The sequence below is a fragment of the Artemia franciscana genome, chromosome 14 (genome assembly GCF_032884065.1).
Source record: "Artemia franciscana chromosome 14, ASM3288406v1, whole genome shotgun sequence".
NCBI classification, from domain to species: Eukaryota; Metazoa; Arthropoda; class Branchiopoda; order Anostraca; family Artemiidae; genus Artemia; species Artemia franciscana.
This window is the reverse complement of record NC_088876.1, coordinates 16153679-16174568: the sequence shown is the minus strand read 5'-3', so window position 1 is coordinate 16174568 and position 20890 is coordinate 16153679. Positions and strand designations below refer to the sequence as shown.

Genomic DNA, 20890 nt, shown 5'->3' with positions numbered 1-20890 from the left:
AGCGTGATTCGATCTCACGGTCCCGTTTTACCAAGCTAAGGTCAAATCCACTGCGCCACCACGGGACCTTTTACCTTGTATTCTATTCATATGCTGTTTTTTTAAATTTAGTTTAATTTTTTTTCGTTGAAAAATATTTCCGGACGTGGAGTCAAAATATTTGAACCTTTTTTATTACAAAAAATAAATAAAAAAAATTCTGCTTTGGTCACTTTCCGTACTGCTGGTGCATCTTTAATGGCTAAAACAGTACTTGTGTATTATCCTTAACACACTCAAGAAGTGAAGTTAGGTTATCAATAATGAAATATACCAAAATAAGATGAAAATATAGTAATTTAGTAACAAAGCTATGGAAACTACAACAAAGAATTATAGAAAGCAGGCTGCCTAGAACACATTATATTAAATACCTAACCTAAGCCAACCACCTCTATATAATAAATATTTAATTAAAATATTCCTGCAGCGTAGTTTATTTGACGAAAGAATAAGCTATTTATAACTAAATGGGTGTGAAAAACCGGTTTTGATCAGGTCAAACAAAGCAAACTTCTTGAGTGTGTTTGGGCAAATACACGAGTACCACTAAAACTGCAGGTCTATCATCAAGTCGCCAGAAATCTTGACATAAAAAAAACAAACTGTTTCCTATTTAAAGTATAATTTGTGCTTGAAATTAATTGAATTATTTAGCACTAAGAATTCAGAAAGTAAACCATTTAAATAGAATTATTTGAAATTCCATTAGCATGTTCCTCTATAAGCAACAGACTACTGTAAAATTCAGAAACAGATACACCGGTAACAGCACAGTCATAAGCGAGAGCAATTACCTGTTATTCCTTCTGTTAGCCACAGCCATGCTACAAACATGGAGTAAAATATCAGAATCAACATAACCTCACCTGATTGCTGAAGACTTGGTTCATCTATGATTTGATTTCCGTTTTGGTTTAAGGTTTTCGTTTTGGTTTGGTTTAAGCAAGGACAGCCTCTCTTCTCTGTGAGATATGCTGAAATCACCAGTAATGGGAACAGCAAAACGGTTACTAGCCCTTCCCAAACTTCTACCTACGAAAAAAAACTATTAGACACTGATTCTCTTAAAAAAAAAAAAAAAAAAAAAAAAAAAAAAAAAAAAAAAAAAAAAAAAAAAAAAAAACTGGATGTCGTCCATAGTGAATACTGAGGATTTCGTGAATACTTGAATACATGAAAGTACTTGATACTGGGAGACCACGTACGTAACAAATTTGAACTCTTTTAAATAAGAAAAATAGAAAACATTCCTATTATGACCAATCTCTAATTATGTTCGTTATATGTTCGTTATATGTCGTTATGTTCCAGGTTCTAGGTCCGAGAGGTTCCAGGTTCGAACCTTGGCTTTAGCATTAATACTAAAGAAGAAGAAAAACTAAAAAAGGTAAAAACTACAAAAAAACTAAAAAGAAATACTAAAAAAACTAAAAAAGCTAAAAAATAAAAAAAAGTAAAAAACTAAAAACTAAAAAAGAAAAAAAACTAAAAAAAACTAAAAAGAAAAAAAAAACTAATAAAAAAAACTAAAAAAAGGAAAAAAACTGAAAAATAAAGGAGAAAAAGAAAACTAAAAGCCGGGACACAGGGAATATAAATGACGACCGGGACACTCACATACACCATAGCCAATGAATTACACTCACCAAAGTAAGAATAGGTACCAAAGGATCGATGATACTACTATCTAACCGAATAAAAAAAAAACAAAAAAAAACAACAAAAAATGTGTAGTAAGATGAAAGCTCGTTGTAAGATGGAGGCTAGACTAGAGGAGCTGTATCCCCATGGGGCAGATTCAGCCCCCTTAGGAAGGCTTGGTTCAGTTTAAAAATTCCAAAAGTAAAGATAAGACATTTCATTTAATGATGCTGAGCTTGTCATTCAAGGGACAGTCCAGTTTTCACTAAAATGTTTTCACTTCAATTTATAGAATCTGCCAATTTGAGATTCAGATAGAAACAGGAGTTATCGGATCTTACTGCAATGTTGGAATTATTTGAACCTGGAACTAATTCCATGACAGCTGTTACATAGAAACACAAGTTATTTCAAATGAAAGTAAAGAGCCACATCAAAACGTAGAACAAAACGAAATATTTATGGTGCTTTAGTAGAGGACCACATATTTGTGGTCCCGTTTCTTAATTTATCTAGAAAGGGGACTTTGGGCCAATTTGAGGTGTGAGGCTTTGACCCAAACATTGAATATTAAAATTAAGCCCAAACAGCTTGGATTGGATGAAAAAAAAATTAATAATGACAATAACAGACAACACCTTGTCTGCTAAGTCTGGACCAATCTAATAGGAGATATTGTACAGTTTCTCTGACTTCACAGCTTGATATAGCTGGGGAATAGCCTATGGTTATTAACTAAAACTATTTAATAATTTTTCTTGAAAAAAGTAAGAAATAACGTTAGTATATAATTCATAAACTGACACCGAGCCAAAGGCTGACAACTTCTTCAAGGCAAGTAAATCGAAAAACAAAAACAAAACAATATTAGCCAACAACGGACACCAGATTTTTTCACAAGTAATTCATAAAGACAATGGGAAAGGTCAAAAAGTATTAAGAAAAACAATATAATAATAAATAAAGTAAAATGATTTCCAAAAATAAGATGAAAAAAAACAAACATATTTTTGGTTGCTTTTTTTTTGGATTTCGACATTTCACAGCCTCTTTCTGAAACCATTCCTGAAGTTCTTCTGATTTTATCAAGGCTCTCGATATTCGATCATAGCTGTTAGATTACATAAAATTACCTTTCATCAGTTCTGCCCGATGCATCCAGAAAGACCTGAATGGTGCGATGCCTGTACCCGGTCCTACCATTATAATCGGTACAGTTGGATTTTCTGGCAAATGAAATCGAGGCTCACTAAAAAACAAGAAACAATATTTATTGTGTTTTTTTTATATAAAAAACTTTGGCTAGCTCTAGTCAGTTAACAGTAAGAATCGTTTCTATTCGGTGTTTTAAGTTGCTTCAACACTAAGTACGTAATTTTCTCTGTCAAGTGTCACAATAAGTACAACCTTTCAATTTTATACAAGTTTTATAAAATCACCCCAATCATCGTCTAAATCATCACAAATTAACTGTTCAAAAATTTGAATGTGTAATAGAGATAGAGATTGAAGCTAGCATAAAGCATGAAAGGCTTTCAGGGTAAAGTTTATAAAATATTGCCTTCACAGTTAATCACTTGTTCATCAAGAAATTCAATTTTGTTGCTGCTATATTGACTTTTACCTAATGCAACATAAACTTTAATAAACTGAAAGTCTAAGTTGAGTTTGAGCCTACTTTACATAACATTTGTTACGGAAGAAATTTTCTCCGTAAAGTAACTTTCACATTGCGTATGTAATAGGCCATGCTAACTGGCGAAGTTACGTTACGTGTAACCTTTCACACTTAAACAAATCGAACATTAGGTGGGTAACGCAAAAAGTATGTAGCCATTATTTTCATCGTTTAAGGTCATCGCAATTATCATATGCACACTATAAAGAAATAAAAAAATGCAAAATAAAAAATGCAAAAAAAAAATATAAAGAAAATAGAAAATGCAGGATAGAGATAAAAGATTCAAGCTACTATCAAGCGTGAAAGGCTTTATAGAAATTTCAAAATTTATTGATTGCTCATTCAAAGATTCTGGGTCTGCAAAATTTTGCATCAACCCACAAGAAATCAATCACTGTTATAATGAACTTCCTGAATTTTACAAAAAGGATTGCTTTTCAGCTAGTATTGATCCCATGATCCCAACGGATTTAGGCGGCTAGATTTTTTCACCCTAGATATTGAGTAATACATTATATATATATATGTATATATATATATTTATATATATATATATATATATATATATATATATATATATATATATATATATATATATATATATATATATATATATATATATATATAATATATATATATATATATATATATATATATATATATATATATATATATATATATATATATTATATATATATATATATATATATATATATATATATATATATATATATATATATATATATATATATATATATATATATATATATATATATATATATATATATATATATATATATAATATATATATATAATAAGCGTAATCTAGCATAATAGAATATACGATCCGATATACACCCTCCGAATAAACGATCCGTAATAGAAAATATACCCTCAGAATAAACAAATTCGAAAATACGTAGAAGTTTTCCGTGTAAACGCAGATATTCGACTTTTTTCAACATTCGTCTTTATAGCAAGAGAGTAAAGTGGTAAATAATTTTTAATCTTACTGGTCATGGAGTAAGAATCTAGCGTAAGAATATATATTCTATTACGTATAATAAGCGTTACGGAGTAAGCGGAATCTAGCGTAAGAATATATAATACATATATATATATATAAAAGACTCACAGGGGAAAAAGGAAGAGACAGAGGGAGCAAACCAATAGCGAGAAATGAGTATCAAAAACTGAGCAAAAGTACGACCAGAAAGACGAGACCGATGATGGAGATGGCATATCGAAGGTCCACGTAGCACTTAAGTCATGGTATCTTCTGTATACTATTCAGTCTCACTTAAAAGTACAAGAAGAAAAAACATAAAGTACATCAAAAAGCTGTTCAAATCCTCCAGTAAAAGCAATAAAATCGAACTTGAACCCATTAAAAGCCAAAGTTTATATTATTCCATAATAGAATAACTTTAGCTCAAAGTTTTACTGATTACCAATAATATTGGCTCAAGACTTGTTTTAGAGTTTAACCAAGGAACCGAAACAGTCTATTTGCAAATGTTAGACATTAAGAAACTGCAATATACGTTCAGGGAAGTATATGCCAAAAATTGTGCTCCAAAATTGAGACAAAGCTCATCACTAAACCAATGAATTCACATTTTTGCATTCATTGATGTTCACTTCTTAGAATTACCATGATTGTAGTAAGAATAGTCCTTGGACAATTTCCATGGAAGACAACCTCCCTTCCCTTGTCTACAGGTTTGACTTAATAGATACAGTTTTGCTTGATCAATTGACAGCATAAAATGTAAAGATAAAAGTTGGATTTCTCAAAATACCGATGACATGAAACTTTATAGTAGAACACAATAAATATTATAGACACAAACCTCCTGAAGAAGGCGTTTACGGTTGTTCCAATAGTAGCTTGATTCAGGTACATTGAACAGAGACCATTTCGAGATGAACCATCTGGAAAAAAAAATTGTAATAAAAAAAGAGAAACATTTCTTGGCCCAGGCGTTAAGACGTAACAAAAATGTCATTTCAAGAAGGAGGCAACTCATTTCAGGGATGAGGTCCAACCATAGAAAAAAAAGAGTTCTAAAGGAATTTCTAATGGAAAAAAGTTTGATTACCTCCACTGCTAAAACTTTTGAGATTTTGCGTTATTGTTCACAATAAAACGGAATCGACAATAGAATAATCGTTATTGGGAAATAGAACTGGATGCATATCCGACATTGAATTCATATGTGTAATTGGCATCATTCTATGAGCTTGGCCAGAGTCAACTCAACTCCACATGAGAAATCTGGGGAAGGTAAACAAGAAGGTGTGTGAAATTAATCAACGCGTACTATGGAAATATACTATGTTTTCTATATCCGAACTTGAGCATTCTAGACTTATTAGAGTGATTTATAGGGAATTAAATTATATCTTGAAATTAAGGTCATTGTTTAAGCTTGTCTATAAAACTTTATTATTACATCTTATCAATTGAAACTGTGCGTAATCATAAATTATTAATGTTGTCCATTTCAAATGAAGTGACCATTAATCATCTAACTAACACTACAAGCAACATGGACTGGTCAGTTTTTGTTTTCAACAAAGTAGAAAGAAAAAATTCATAGAATTTACATCAAATTGACTCTAATTCATTCAAGAAGGCCGAAAGCCCGAGCAAAGCGAGCGGAATTTTCGAGGCCCAAAGGCCAGAGCTACCTTTTGAATGAAAAAAGGGCTATTTGAGAGGGCTATCAAAAAGCTAATTTAGCAGACGGTTTAGTTTTTTGTCTAGAATTTTTCTTATATATATATAAAGTTGGGTATGCGTGCTTGATCATTTTACAATAAATTTACAATTATAGCTCTAATCATAAATATTTTAGAGCATTTATAGAGAACGCCACCTAAGTGACCCAAGCCTGTTTCTTCCAAAAAGGAATGTACGAATTGATTATTTACAAGATAGCGGGTTTAGTATAGGCAAAAAAAATAAATAAATAGGTTTTAATGGTTAGAAATCTTATCCGATCAATAGGTTTTATCTTTAGTAACTTAAATAATTGAGTCCATAATCCGGTACGTATTTTTCTTCTTATTTTTTTTTACGCGTTTCGCCTTATTGAACACTGAATTTCACTCTATTTCAATGATGAAATTGCTCACCCTCAGTAATAAATTTGACAGCCCCAACTGTTAGATCCACACAGGTTGGCGAACTCAGCAAACAGGAAGATATAGAATAAAAGCGTGGCTTCATTAAGGGGAGTTTAATGATGAGAGCTTCAGCGGGGATACTCAGTGATGAAAATTCTTCAAGGAAGCTCAGTACGGTTGGCCATTTGGAATGCTTCCACTGCTCATACCTCCCCACATCCTGAAATAAATTGTACGCAAAACTGTTAATTTGGCAACACATTTCAAATCCTAAGAAATAGCATTACTTTTTTTTTAGCTGTGCACCGAAAGCAATTAGAAAAAAGTAAAGTATATATGGCGGCCGTACAGCTTAGCGTCTTGAATCAATTTGCATGATATACCCAGGTAAGTTATTTCCGATACGTTAAATAAGAAATACAGCTACATCACCAACTCTTATCACTTTCAACTCTTAGCTTTTGATTCTAGTCCTTCAATTTTACAAGTGAACGAAAATCAAACATTTTTTTTGCCTCCTCAGCTCCCTTGCTCGAGGGCATTCCGTGTTCTAATTTTCACTATCAATTGTAAGATTGGAATTAATTCAAAAATTGTTGCCTTATTTCTTTTAATGCTACGCTCTGACAAGAGTTCATCCACGACAGCCAGCGAGGTGTTATATTTGAAACAGAATTCGAGTCATATTTTATTTTGCATCACAAAGTTGGCTTAAGTTATTGTAATATCATTCATGAAAAGATATTTTTCCCTAGATAGCCTAAAGGTGCACAAAGAATGGCTTAAAGGTGCAAGTTATAGAATTAATAATGTAGTAGCAGGGCTTCAAAAGTTTTTAAATAGTAGTCTCTATACAGACTACTATCATAATAATAGAGACTAAAAATATAATACAAAGCAAGTAAGGAAACCCATATAGGGATCAAGCATTCAAAGACACTATTCTTCTTCATAAATTAAATAAAAAGTCTAATCAGCACAGATATATCGGTCAGAATTAAAATTGCAAAAAATCGAGGATACAGTGCCACGGCATATCTCTAAAGCTTAGACTCTCTTAAAGTACAGGTTACTAAAATTTCCTGAAAAGAAACCTAGATTGAACAAATATTCCTTTTTTTCCCACTTCAAATAAAATAAAAAACTGAGAATGCAAAAATGTAAGAAGAAAAAACCCGGTGGAAAAAAAAAATAAGACACGAAAGTTTGAAGTGAGACTACCTCATCATTTGAATAATCAAAACTTAATAGCTATACAATTTGAGAGTAAAAAAGCACCTGTGAGAGCATGTCCAAGCCTTCTTTTTCTTTTGGATCTGTAGCGTAGGTAGCAAGATCATACAGAAGCGATTGGGTCGGGGGAGTTGTAATATCCAAAAACTTTTTGAACCAGTCAAAGACTGTAGCAGGAGGTAGATTTTCATAACAAACCCATTCTTTCCTTGGGCCTGAAATAAAAAAAAAAAAAAAAAAAAAGAAGTATAAAGTAAAGTCAAGAATCCAAGAACAAACATGTAATATCACTATAGATAAAACAAAAGGCTGTACAAAGGCACTGACTTAACAACCCGATTGAATTACTACTAGTTGACTCTGTAATCTCATACAGAATCGACCCAGCTCTAGATGGGTTCATGGAGAAAAATGAGGAATACATACAGGAAAGGTATGCAAAATCGAGGATAGTTGTCCCCCCCCCAACACCCCACTTGTCTCCTTGGCTCAAGGGCCAAGACATGAAGATCAGCTCTATCGGGACTGTAAAGCCCAAATGCGTATCTTTTCTTTTTTTAGAGATTAAAATAATTGGCTTCCTTAAGCTCTTGAGAGTAAACACATCTATTGGGTCTTCATTCATAAATTAAGGTTAATAAAACAACTAGAGGTTATGTTTCAAGTCATACATAACCACATTCATAATAGTTTGATGTGTAAAGCATGGCCATCAATTGGAGAAGACTCGAATCCAATCCCCTGGTGGATTTCATTAAAAAACGATCTTTTTTAGTATTTTCAGTAAAAATTAAAATAATAACAATCTAATACTGAAGCACAAATTAGGTACACCACAAACGCTGATATTACAAAAAAAAACATTTTTTTTCTTTTTTTAATTGATGTATAAGCCACAACAAAGTAAAGGTGTTTATTTATAAGCCACAGTCTCCATGCCATTTTACTATAATAACTAAATACACATATTCGCTCTACATTTTCTCTCAGTTGCTCCTTTCTCGTTTTGCTGATCGTTTTCTTTTTCTTTTTTTTTTATGTCCATCAGTAGTTCATGGACTGCCTGCTCGTGCAATTAATCTTCTCATAGCTTTGTTTATTGGAAACGGCCAGGCATGTTCTTAGTATACAAAAAAAAAAAAAAAAATCTTGATTTTTATTTCTTTTTCCTCAATATCACAAAATCCCATGTTTGCCTCATTTCTATTTCTAGATTCGTCTTGTCACGACAGCAAATTCAAATTTTTTTGGTTGTTCCATGTCTACATAAAATACAAGGATTTTGCCTTAGATAAGAGAGCATTAATTCGAGAAAAAACACAGAAACAGAATTATTTTGTGAAAATAATGCTAATTACAACAAATGCAACGAAAATGTAAATATTTGGATGCTGAAGATCTATACACTCCCCTCCCAAATTGAAAAAAAAACATTAGCCGTGCCAGCAAGCACCAGACAAGACACCATATAAAAAAATAACGTAAAATTAAGTTACCCAAATCAGACAATAACAAGTTCTGTTTTTGTAAAAAAAAAAATAAAAATAATAAAACAAAAATAAAATTTATCCTTAACAAGCCAGCCCGACTATTTACAACACTAGACAGCCCTTGCCCCACTTACCTAGGCTTTGTGGTAACAACATTACAATTAATAAAATAACATAATGGAATAAAGCCGAAGTACAAGCATTAATTAGGAAATATTACCAGCAATAGTCAACATTTCCTTCTGTATCATCAAACGGTGAGTCTGTTCAAGACTTGGGATAGGATTTAGCTTCTGAATTACCTTCGATACCATTTCATCTGCATTTTCTGAAAGTATCCCAAGATGATCACCAGGCTCGAACGAGACAGGGTTATTCAAGCACAAATCTTGCCAAGATAATCTGATTTGAACCGTGCATGGACTCCTTTTTGGTAACAATCGCTTGTATGAGGTGTGCATACAGCAGTCAGGTACACAAAACAGCCATATATTATTTGAATAACGATCTGCTAATGACAACTTTTCAACACAAAGAAGATTTGAAATTAGGGTAATTCATCGCTATACTTGCGAACATTGGACAGAAAAGAAGAGCAGGGGTGCCTCCCTGAAACAATGGTTCCAAGTCTCAAACCCTTTTTTCATTTCTCATTTCAGTTTTTATTCATTTATGGAATTCCACGGAGATAGTCAGGATCTCTGATCCTCCTTGTGCAAAAACGGCGGTAATGATTTCCCTTACACATTTTGTTCAGACAAAATTTGTGCTGTAAAGAATAACAACCAAAGGGCACAACTTCAACATTTTTACAGCGTAATTTCAGGCGAAAGTCTTACCAGCTCCAATGCGCTTCCTCTATTTCACCCAATCTCCAGAAAGTTTCTATTTAAGAACATAAATTAATGTTTTTCTTTGAATGTCACAAATCCTATGTTCATTTGTGTTTTACTCGAAATCAGATGTGAAAGAAGACATTTATTTTTTTTTTATTTTTTTTTTTTTTGGGGGGGGGGGGTCTTGAGCTCCACCAAAACGTCTTGAAAAAAGGAAATTAGCTTAATGTATTGTAGCTTAGTCGCTTAATTTATCAACTATTTGAAAACGGTTTTAAAATAATTTGTGTTTGTTAACAAGCCTATGAAAGGAGAAGATGTTGATCATTTGAACGGACAAAAAGTTAAATCAAAAGGAGTTATTTCTTCTGAAGAGATTAACTTACAACTTCCATATTATCATACTGGAATTATTAGATATAGCACCATTAGAATTTGTTCAAAGAGAAGGACAAGATGAAGCCAGTGGAGTCAATAAAATGGGAGAGGCGATTACCCAATAGATTCTGAAAACACAGTTTTTGTTATTTTAAGCAAGAAATTAATAAAACAATAGCGTCTTACCTCCACCCTAGACTTTGATAGATACTATTTTTTCTGTATATTCTAACAAAATAGAAAAAAAACTTTACAATCCCCCCTTCATTTTCATCGATTGATATTCCTGTAAAAGAGACGTGAATGTACATGCCATGAACAATTTTAGCTGATAATGGTAGTTTTAGCAAAACCTGGCGACAATGAGTGAAGGTAGCCCCTTCATGACACCCCTTTCGGCTGAGCAGGTGATACTCGCTTCAAAGTAAGTGAGGGGGACCTGGAAGCTAGCTAAAATACCTAAATGTAAAAAAGTATGTTTAAAATCCTCAACAAACAGCCAACTCACGCATAGACACCCACATAGCAGATCAGTAATAACGCCATCCAGCCCTTAATCCTATCCTTTTAAGATAAAAATAAATCCTAGATGGGTGTAAAATTCAAAAAAGTTTTGTTTTCTAACAATGAAATCATTTCTATACCTTAGTCCCCTATAGATATACCTTTGGGGATAACAAGACCCCACATAGCTCTTATAAAAGGGTCACAGGTTAAGCAATTTGCCCACTGTTCACACATATTTAGATTTACTACTATGTATCTTTTTGTGAATTAAAACATGTCAAAAAAAAGTTGTAAATTTTATTTATTAAAGTTACGAAAATCACACCCTATTTTTCATCAAAATTGCATTCTTTGCAATAACATAAATAAAAGATAATTCTGAACGTCTCTGTTCACTCTAATATATTCGAACGCGATCAATAATTGTAGTGGCAGTCCTGGCCCCTCTTGCGCCTGGGGAAAAACCCTGATTAGAATTCTCCCTTTCTGCAAAACCTTGCAGCACAAATTCTAACAAAATTGCTACTTATTAGCAACAAAATTGATCAACGAAATTTTTATTTATTTAAATCTGACTTTTCTTACTTTACATGGGCAAATAAAAATTTCGGATTCAATTTCTTTATGTCCACTGCCAACCGCGCCCTTTACTTTATTTCAATTAAAATGAAATTTTTAAAATCGCAAAATCTTTGTAACTCTTATATCATTCATTTGAAAGTTTACACCCCCCAAAATTTTTTCGCCCGGGGCAAGTGCCTCATCTGTCCCGCTAAAACCACCTCTGGTAGAGTGGTAAGTATCAAATTAAAATAAAAGGCAAAAATTTAGCGAGATAGATGTGACTGGTTTTTACTGCATAACAGATTACATATTGGTGGAATGTTTGACACAGCTGGGCGTCAGACTATTGGACGTAAGAAAAAATAATTTGAAAATTAAAAACCCAACAGTAGAATATGTGTCCATGATAATAGCAGTACCGAAACCATAATAGGGCCAAAACAATTTTCCTTAGAAAAGTTTACATTAGGTTTTTTTAGGACTTTCATTCTTTCATGTTTATAAAATCCTAAGAAATCCTTTTCTTATGTATTTTATTGGAATGCACTTTGTTCATTCGTGTGGTCAATCATTCACTGGAGAATGCAAATATTGTAAAAAAAAGGTGCTGATTTCAAAAAGTTCGTGGCAACGAACAGTAAGTGAATATGGAGCGCATGCTAATAGTAACCGAGACTCGAAAATAGTAGTTTTGACAGTGGTACATACGTAGAAAAATTTTGATTTTTTTAGTGATCCTAAATATGCAATATTCATCAAGTTTCAGGATACCCAAAAACCTCAAGAGCCTGAAAAAATTTACCTGATCTTCAGAAAAAGCGAAAAACACCAACAAAAGGGCAAGTAGATACTTCAAGTTCTAATGTGTAAAATACAAAATTACGTTTTGTGTACATGGACACAGAAGTGTTTTTATATTTATTTTTTTTTTTGTCTTCCCATTGGTAATCATCTCGAACCAATGGTCCCAGATTATCATTACATAAAAAAACAAGTTTCATCAACTGAAAGTAAGTAGCAACATTAAAACTTAAAACGAACAAAAATTATTACGCATATGAAGAGGTTCACCCTCGTCAATACCTCGTTCTTTACAATAAAATTGGAATTTTGTTCCAACTGTTTAAGAATGACCCCTGAATCACAAAGGCCGTTTAATTAGAATAAATAGCTCTTTTGAAAGTAAAAAGAAAAATACTTTAGCAGGGGTGTCTGATACGGTGAATCTGACGGTGTGATTTGTATTAAGATTCTATGGCTTTTAAAGGGGGTGTTTCTCCTTTTTTCGAAAATGAGGTAAATTTTCTAAGGCTCGTAACTTTTTATGGGTAAGACCAAACTTGATGAAACTTACATATTTGAAATGAGCATACAAATTTAATTCTTTTGATGTATCTATCGGTATCAAAATTCCGTTTTTTAGACTTTCTGTTACTATTGAGCCGCGTCACTCCTTAACTACAGTTTGCTTCCAAGAATTGTTTGATCTTAGTCCCTTGGATATATTAAGTCATTTCTGGGGCGACATGAAAATTTCTTCAAGATTAAACAAATCAGTTTTATTGGTAAAAAAAACACAAATATTGTAAAGATTTTTGATATATCGTAAAAATTGCAAAGATAAAATTTATTAGGAATGATTTAGTATTGGATCTTTTTTTCGGTATATGATATGTTTGAATACAGATGACTGAAAACTTTGCGTTTGGGAGAGACCGAAATTCCTTTATTGAGGTTTTTTCACAGCACTCTCCCCTCCAAGGAGGGTGAAAAAAAATCTTAAAGCAACGTGTATGTTATCCCACCCCAACTATTGTTCATTGGTATTTTACGAATTAGGATTTGTTTGATAAAACATTGCATTGTCAGTGTTAATGTGTCTCATCTACGATAAACTATAAATAAGAGACAAATAATATCAAATAATAATAATGCGAATGAACAGACGCCCAAGTTAACCTTCGATATAAAATCTTCAGTTGTCATGGCTACAATATCAGCTTTTTTCTATAAATGAGTTTTATGTACCCGCCCAGTCGCAAGTGCGATATTATGACCTGTGCTGACGGTCATAATTACCACTCCAAGAGCATGCATTTATAATTCCAAAAACTTTTGACCCTTTTATAAGGAATATAACCAAGGAAAGATGCAAAGATGGCATCGTCGGTCAAGGAGGAGGTGAATAACTCAGGAGAGAGATGCTTAGCCTTAGCCCTAGGATACATAACCCTGATGAGACATTTCTCCATCGACTATGCAAAAGTAGGATAACTGGAGAAGCTGTCGAGGGTGTTGGTGGCATAAAATCAGTTTCATTTCTCAAGGAGAAATTGGCCTAAGAAAGACTCACATTAAAGAAGGAAAACAAATCGAACAACATTTGGCAACTGATGAAGATCTGACTGGGAAAATACAGGAGCGGGACTACCGTCTCCCATTTGGAATGAGGTTTTAACACTGTTAAAACATCTTTTTGAGGGAGCTTCAAAACATATTTTATAATGATGCCAGCATATATGCCAAAGGACTAGAATTTTGGAGGCTAATCTGCATCATTTTCAAGAAGCCACCTATAATCTTGGAAAGTTGCTGGGAGAGGCGCGGACATGTATAGCAACGGTATAGGAGCCATGTACCATCACCAGAAAAATTATACAGAAGATCAGAGAGGCAGAACTCCATCTCCATTATGGGCTAATTACCACTCCAAGAGCATGCATTTATTATTCCAAAAATGAAGATATAGTCAGGACGCCACGCTTGGCTATCACGCTTATTTCAAGAAGGGTGCACGACGGAATGGGGTTATTATGAAACACATACCAAAACATAACCTAAAAAAATGCTGATACCGAAAACAAAAACTACCCTTTAAAACAAGGGGGAAGTCTTTTAAATTTGGATCTGAACTTCAGATTTCCCGAAAATCGTTATCTAGCGAGCAAAAGCCGCAAACGCCGGTTTCACACGTCATTTTCCGGTGTTCTTTAGAAGAAAAAAGCAAGATTGGTTTTGTTTTGACTGCTGTTGCTTTAGTATCAAGACCGAGTCAATACAACAGAAGTGGAGAAAGAAGTTCCTGGCGATAGTTTTTGGTTAATTAAGTGGAGGTTGCATAGCATATGATGTTACTTGTGAGTAAGGCCTTTTTTGCATGTCATCACTTGGTCTCATTGAGTAATTTTTCTATTATCCAAAAAGTCTTGAGTGAAAGGGTATTCCTCTGAACCTGAAATTAGAATTCTCTATGCTTAAGGCCCATATAATGTCAGTTTTCTTTTGCTCTCTTGATCCATGTCCAAACCATTATGACTGGCAAACCAATAGCTGTATTTTTGGCACTTGCTCACCAGGAATCAGAACTGACACAAAGTTGGTCATGAACCTCAGTGGAAAGGATTTTCCTATCCACTACATGGATTGCATCCAGTCAGGCCATAATGAGATAGATATGAAATAAACAGACCATGTGATTCATAATTTAATCCTTTATCTGAATACAATAATCATTTCACATAATTCAGAAAATTCTGGAATTTTCAGTTACCAGAATTTGGAAAGCCTGATTTCGTTTTAATCTTCAGCTTTCTGGGAATTTGGGGTCTAGGCCACCCCACCCACAACCCTATAGCCTGACCCCAAATCCCTTCGTCTCCCCCGAAAGACTGATTAATAGAATCTAGAGGATGTACGGAGTCCCATCAGTGATATATCTTCTAAATTTGGTATAGGTACAGTTTAGGTTCCCCTGATAATAACAACTTGTTTTTTTATTGAATATTATTCGCTTAATTGGGCAATGATCATTCAGTCAATAATCAGATACTGTCTAGTAGAAATAGGATACAAACAAATAACTTTTTACTGTAAATTCGGGTTCTATTAGCAGGGCCTCTGTATCCTTCACTACAGGGTCAACTAACAATCTCCAACTTTATACTAAATTTCTTCAAGGAATTTCAAGAGGAAATGATCGTTAATATTTAGATATAGTATTGAACTCTGAATTGAATGGTATTTTTATTTCTTAGCTATCTCATGAAGGTCCTAAATTCCAAATTAACCAAATTGTGAGCAGACATATTATTGACAAATACAATTGTGGGTAATTAAAGCAAAGCTTTAAAGTAAAGCAATTAAAGTGAGTTAAGAAAGTAAAACTTCAAGTAAACAAAGTTAAAACTATATTAAAATTTAAATTGAAAAAAAATTAAAACTAAAGTTGAAATTAAAGTAAAATTAATCAAAGTAAAGTAAAGCTTATCGAATGCATGTTTTCCAGAGTACCAAAGAGGAGGATTTGCAGATAGAACTGAAGTAGTTGACCTGCTTCCAGGTATCCAGACTGTCAACTGCGAGAGATTTGCCATTGAACTGAGGAGCATACATGAAGAAGCAGATATCCGTGTCACTCTTCACACGGGGTCTTATAAGACCACTCCTAATGTGTTGGTTTGCTTGCAGGACAAAGTCATTTCAATCACTAAACTTGCAAATAGACTCCCGTCGTCTCTAGTGAATTCAATTGCGTTTTTGCACTCCTAATGTGTTTGCACACGGGGTTCTGTACCAGGACGGGGTCTTATAAGACCACTCCTAATGGGTTGGTTTGTTTGCAGGACAAAGTCATTTCAATCACTAAACTTCAAGATAGACTCCCACCGCCTATAGTGAATTCAATTGCGTTTTTGCACTGTTTCACCGGTTGTGATATTTTGAGCTTCATTTTCTTCAAAGAAAAGAAGACGATCCTTAGAGCAGTCGTGCCGTGGTTACCTCGAATATCTGCTCTTGCTCAAATGATTTTGGAAGAAATCGACCGAGTAGTTGAGCCTGAGGAAGATATTATGAAGCTGTATTGTGAGATTTTGATCGCTTCACACAGAAACCTACAGGAATTTTTGGGTTTGAATGACTTCCTTTCACTTGTTCCCTTCGCCGGAAAACGCTGAAGAACCTGCTTCAAACCGACGGCTTCTTTGCCTTACATGCGAAACGGTGCATTTACCAATGGCCCATTATGCTGCAGGTCCTTATGCCTCGCCCCTCGTATCTTTCTTCGCTTATTTTTGGACGGGAGATGAAGAACAGATGCATAGTACACATTAAATCAACCCTTACGGCTTGGCCATCCACTATTCAGAAAACTTCGCCATATTCCAAGTGTAAATCTTGTGGATAAAAATGTCCATGCGCAGACAGAAGTTGCGATATTTTGTGCTCTTGTTGTGGGAAGTGCTGCGAGGCCGAGGCTGATTCAGACGAGGAATAATTGTGCGCGACTTGAAATGGAGGGATACTAAGAAAAAAACATTATGAATTTGGGAAAGTGAAAAATAAATAAATAGTGTTAATTCTGACTTTGTTTAGTTTCTTTACCTGCATTATTGCTGCCATTTTTTTAACTAATCGTGTTAGTTTGCTATGAAGACATTCTATGGCCTCTAGGCATTTCTATCTCGTACTTGAGCGGAAAACTGCACCTCAAACTTCGCAGAAAATGCATTTTCTTGCATGAAACACCAAAAGTATAATAAAATATCAAGTTTTGGAGTGTTTCACCCATTGCAAGCAAGTGCCCTTGATAATTTTCGAATCAGCATGGTCGGCTTAGCAGGAGGGGGGGGGGTCTAATTATCATACTTGTCCCATCCCGTCAAGGTATGTTTCACATTTTCCTGGCGCCCAGACTAATAATTGAAAACTATCCAAGTAAAGTTCAATAGATGTAGTCACAATAATTCTGAAAAACCTAATTGGTTATAGACGTGTAGTGTTTTGTTTGGCTTATATGACACATGATGAAGAAGAACAACCCGCTAAGCTAAGGTAATAGGAAATAGAGAATATGAGGGTTATAGACTAATTGGTTATAGACGTGTAGTGTTTTGTTTGGCTTATATGCCACATGATGAAGAAGAACAACCCGCTAAGCTAAGGTAATAGGAAATAGAGAATATGAGGGTGAAGAAAAAAAACTATGCACATCATTAACATCTACATTCCACAGCTCACAAACGTTTGTGAAAGAAACCACCAAGTGGGAAGCACAACTCCGAGCGTTTACAGCCTAGCAAAAGATAGTTTGCAATCAACAACGCTTGATTAATAGCTAATAAAATGTCCTACAGCACATGTAACACAAGTCAATTAGACAGTTCATATCCATATCTTAAAGTTTCTCCTAAAGTTACTTTCTCTCATTTTTGGACCAGAAAAAAAGCATTAAATAGAAAAAAAGGGGGGTAGGGTGCCTCCCCGTAACAATGGTTCGAAGTCTCAAAACCTCTGCTTCCCCCACACCCTGAATGTCACAATATAGTAGCCTAAAAATACTCTTTTTCGCATTTCGACCCCCCTACCTCTCTGGAAAATTCTTTTTAATCCACTACAACCTGAGAGTTGGACGAGCGTGGACATACGTACAGTCTCACATGCAAACTCGAGGTCTGTGGAAACTATAGACCTAGGAAGTTAAAATCAGAGTTATAGTTTATCAAGTTACCAAATCACAGACAATATCTCCAAGCCACCGATAGTTCCAAGTTTTATAGCAGAGAAAATGTCATATTTATGATTGATATTGCTCTGTTCCCAATGGTTTTTTATGGTTCGTGATGTGTGGCTTGTATTAGAAAAACTGCCGATCCCTCATACAGAGCCCCAATGCTCAAAATGATCTTTTAAATGCTCAACAGTTTCATTGAAGAACTCGTGCTAGGCATACGGTACTATATCTAAGATTACGCATGACAAAATGACATACAACAACATAAAAAAAAGTTCGCCAGGTTCAACTACTAGTTCTAATATGTTTATACTGTGTAGATTTTCGTACACTGAAAACATTATTTACGCATATAGAAGCCGATGTAAATTAGATTATAAAAGATTAATCTTAGCATTAAGAAAAACAAGGATCCTATTTTATAATTGGCTAATTTTGTCTGTAATTAAGTGAATGTACGACGTTATAACGTGACGTCAAAATCATGTACAAGGTTTAAGAATATAAATGGAAAGATGGTATATGGCAACATGAAAAAATAAAATTTACCATGTATAATTATTATTCCTACTATATATATTATACAGATTCTTCCAACACCAAAACATTAAAAATTTACTTATGCAGAAAACGATGCACATGGAATTATAAAATAGTAATTTATGCATTAGCAAAAATAAAGATTAATCTATTATATAATTGGCTCATTTAGTCTATGAATACGTAAGCAAACGTAGGATATTATAAAGTAGTGTCAAAATTCATGCATGAAGTTAAAGTTACATCAACAAGGGCCGAAAGTCGGAAATATCAAGTGTAACTCACGAGGACAGGCTATGCACCCAAAAATACAATCTTTTTCACCATCACCAGTGAAATCAAGTTTGAAGTGATACAAAATAATAATACCCTGAACTAGCTTATGGCTGGAACTGAATTTCATATGCCATACCTGCAAAAAGAAGGCAGATCCCCCTTAGAATATCTACAAAATAGGGAGAAAGTGCTCACACTTTCAACTTCATCCTTTCCAACAATCTAGTCCCTTCTAAGGTTGAGCCTGTGCATATTTTCAGTTATAAAGATGTGTCATCTTCATGTATAAAGATGACACATGATTTACATTGCGAAAAAGAAAAAGAAACTCACTTTTCAATGGAAGCATAAAACTCGTCAATAAACTTTTTAGCATCGTCCAAAACTGCGTCTCCAGTCCTAATGGGTTTCACTTCTTTAATGGTGTTCATATGATTTGCTGTACATATTGTTGAACGGCAATTCAAAGCCTATAAAAGAAATAAATATTGAATAAATAAAGAATATAATTAACTAATAAAAAAGAAAAAATCCACATTCGGATGTATGCACAAAAAAAAACATCAAAAAACGCATAAAAATCTGTTTATATCTATTTTTGTTTCGGTTTTACGAGTCAGACAAACATTTCAGGGGCAGACTTAAATCAAAATTAAGTAGTTGTGCGTATCAAGTCATGGCTAATTGTAGAAAAAGCCAAGACAGATAGTCCGAGAGAGTGAGAGGCAAATCTGGCACAAGCCCTTTTTAGATTTATATAAAAATTATTTCAGATCATTTATTGACAGATAAGTCCATCTATCATTCGTCAATTGATACAATCCGCTCAAAATTGGTACAAATTTTTCTTTTTCTAAAACAAAATATTCAGAACTTTATTGTGTTGGAAGCATGTGTTGGCAAAGTCAGGGCAGTAGGGATGATTTGGAAGGGTCTCTCATCCCAGTTTTGAACTGTTTTTGGATTTAGTGTGTGACACATGTGGGAAAACATTTTCATGGAGAATGGTCACACCTCTAGTCAAGAGTCCACGACGTTTCGTTCGAATATAAAGGCTTACTTTTTGTGAGCATATAGCTGTAACACTAATTATTACTGACTCGTTTATTTTTAGGACAGTCACAAAAGGTAGGTTCCTTTGAACTCCGGAATACTGTAAGCATGACATAAAACCTGTCATTTAAACATACGTCGTGGATTCTTGACTGAAAGTGTAATTTTTTCTTCATAGCAATATGTCTCCACATGTGGTACTACTAAACCAAGAAATTATTTAAAACTGGGGAGGAAGGTCGCTCCAAATACCCATACTATTCTAACCTTGCCTTTCAGACATTCTTTGTTTATACCCCATAAAGAGGCTTTGGTCACAAAAAACATTTCCGATCCAATTAAAAAGTTAAATCAGATGCATAAGTGGCTTCAAGATCAATACAAAGAATTTCATGCAAGAAAGATGCATAAATTAGAATAGCGATGGAACGGGTACATAAATGTTGCCGGAGACAATGTTGAAAGGTTTCGAAAGTTTTGAATTGATTAAATAAATCGTCTACGAGTTACAGCGAATTGTCTCGTTACTTATGGAATGACCCTTGTGCAGAACACTTTTTCATCATGACTGCGTTGGCAAGCGCCAATTGAGGGTCCAAAATTTTTCCAATGTCTTCAACATATAATGTAAAATTTGAACAGTTTTTAAATATTGATGATTCAGTAATAAATAAACCTAGAAAATCTTGGATAGGGATAATGTTATTTATGTACATCCAAGATCACCAATCTGCCAATAGTCACAGTGCGTTATTCTTTGTTTTGGGTAAATACCATCACTTTTTTTATAATGATGCTGTAACTGCAATATTGAGGGACAGAGATTTCACTTCAATGAATGAACTGATTTAGACATAATAGACCGGTAGTTAAATCTTCACCTTCTGTTTTTGCAACAGCTTGACAAAGGGTCAAAATGTAAAAAGCTCAAATGAGAGCATTTTCTCCAGATGTGCTAGGGGATTCAATCGTCGCAAAGTACGCCTATTTTATTTCTTAGCTTGTC

General features: G+C 33.9%; 3 protein-coding genes across 8 annotated transcripts in view; all 3 read right to left on the bottom strand.

The window, feature by feature from the left end:
• The window catches only part of LOC136035389 (uncharacterized), a 68687-nt gene extending 67582 nt beyond the window's left edge, over positions 1-1105 (bottom strand). For 2 of the 3 annotated variants that reach the window (XM_065717163.1, XM_065717162.1), the window contains exon 1: positions 909-1104. The gene's annotated coding sequence lies outside the window, so the exon portion shown is untranslated. Of the gene's footprint in view, positions 1-908 lie in introns of all 3 variants that reach the window. The other variant, XM_065717161.1, reaches the window with a different exon arrangement.
• Positions 929-9680, bottom strand: LOC136035744 (nitric oxide synthase 1-like). Its single transcript, XM_065717714.1, has 6 exons — positions 9440-9680; positions 7775-7944; positions 6506-6716; positions 5218-5299; positions 2817-2932; positions 929-1074 (listed from the first exon to the last, which is right to left on the bottom strand). Exons 1-6 carry the CDS (start codon positions 9678-9680, stop codon positions 929-931), a joined length of 966 nt encoding a protein of 321 aa, XP_065573786.1.
• A 554-nt stretch (positions 9681-10234) lies between these two features.
• The window catches only part of LOC136035390 (nitric oxide synthase 1-like), a 31914-nt gene continuing 21258 nt past the window's right edge, over positions 10235-20890 (bottom strand). For all 4 annotated transcript variants that reach the window (XM_065717166.1, XM_065717168.1, XM_065717165.1 and 1 more), the window contains exon 3: positions 10235-19301. In XM_065717166.1, the coding sequence (XP_065573238.1) occupies positions 19161-19301 (141 nt within the window). In that variant the 3' untranslated portion in view covers positions 10235-19160. The remainder of the gene's footprint in view (positions 19302-20890) is intronic.

Coding starts and splice junctions, on each gene's coding strand:
- LOC136035744 (XM_065717714.1), bottom strand. CDS start 9,680: ATGCACACCTCATACAAGCGATTGTTACCAAAAAGGAGTCCATGCACG. Junction 5,300..6,505: donor TGTCAAATTTATTACTGAGG/GTGAGCAATTTC, acceptor TTTTTTTTCCAG/ATGGTTCATCTCGAAATGGT. Junction 2,933..5,217: donor GTAAACGCCTTCTTCAGGAG/GTTTGTGTCTAT, acceptor CTTGTTTTTTAG/TGAGCCTCGATTTCATTTGC.